A 736-nucleotide genomic window follows, 5' to 3' on the forward strand; every position below is an offset into this window, starting at 1 on the left:
CCATCAGCTAAGGACGGGGAAGCCGTGGATGCCAGCCCTGCAGCCCTGCTGCCGGGGCACCGCGGCGGGAGAGCAGGTAAGATCCGGGGGGCAGGACACAGGGGCTGCCAGCCAGGCCTGTCCCATTTTTGAGGGTCCCACCAGCCCCTTCCTGCCCCCCCCAGACGCACCAAAGGTGGCTCCGGCCCGGCCTCAGCGCAGCACCAAAGGAAAAGCCAAATCATCGTCCCTGAGTCGGCCCGAAACCCTCAGCCCTGAAAAGCGCCAGGCCCTGGAGCGGTACCTGCAGCTGAGGAGGTGAGCATTGGCCTGGGTGACACAAGGACCCCTGTACTAAACCCCCTGTCACTCTGTCCGTCTGTCTGTCTGTCTGTCCCCAGTGCTGGCTGGATCCAGGACCGCTCCGGCAAGTGGGTGAAGGACGAAAACGCCGAATTCGACTCAGACGAGGACGAGCCACCCGCGCTGCTGCCGGCCTGAGGTCTCCCCTCTGCTCCCCTGGCCCCTTGGGGACGGTCCCCCCGTGCTGTCCCCACACCAGACCATGAATAGAGGCAGCTGGAGCGGACTGAGGTGTCTGAGCTGTTGGGATGGGGTGCAGGGAGAGGCGATATTGGGGTTCCCAGCGTTTTGCTGCCATGGGGTGCTCAACCTGGTGCCTTTTTTGGGGTGTCCCCAGCCCTGCGAGCGCTGCCAACCTCGCTGTGGGTTTCATCGCGGTCCCCTCCTGTCCCTG

At 64.9% G+C, this 736-nt stretch overlaps 1 protein-coding gene across 1 annotated transcript; it reads left to right on the forward strand.

Annotated features, from left to right (window-relative positions):
* Positions 1–164: 164 nt before the first annotated feature.
* Positions 165–480, forward strand: LOC104538080 (sodium channel modifier 1-like; the record flags this gene model as incomplete). The annotated part of the gene is made up of 2 exons (XM_010181142.1): positions 165–297; positions 381–480. Coding segments are annotated over 2 exons (233 nt in total), but the record flags the coding sequence as incomplete, so codon positions are not given.
* Between the last annotated feature and the right edge of the window lie 256 nt (positions 481–736).

The sequence above is a fragment of the Mesitornis unicolor genome, unplaced genomic scaffold (assembly GCF_000695765.1).
Source record: "Mesitornis unicolor isolate BGI_N332 unplaced genomic scaffold, ASM69576v1 scaffold42883, whole genome shotgun sequence".
In the NCBI taxonomy this organism is placed as follows: Eukaryota; Metazoa; Chordata; class Aves; order Mesitornithiformes; family Mesitornithidae; genus Mesitornis; species Mesitornis unicolor.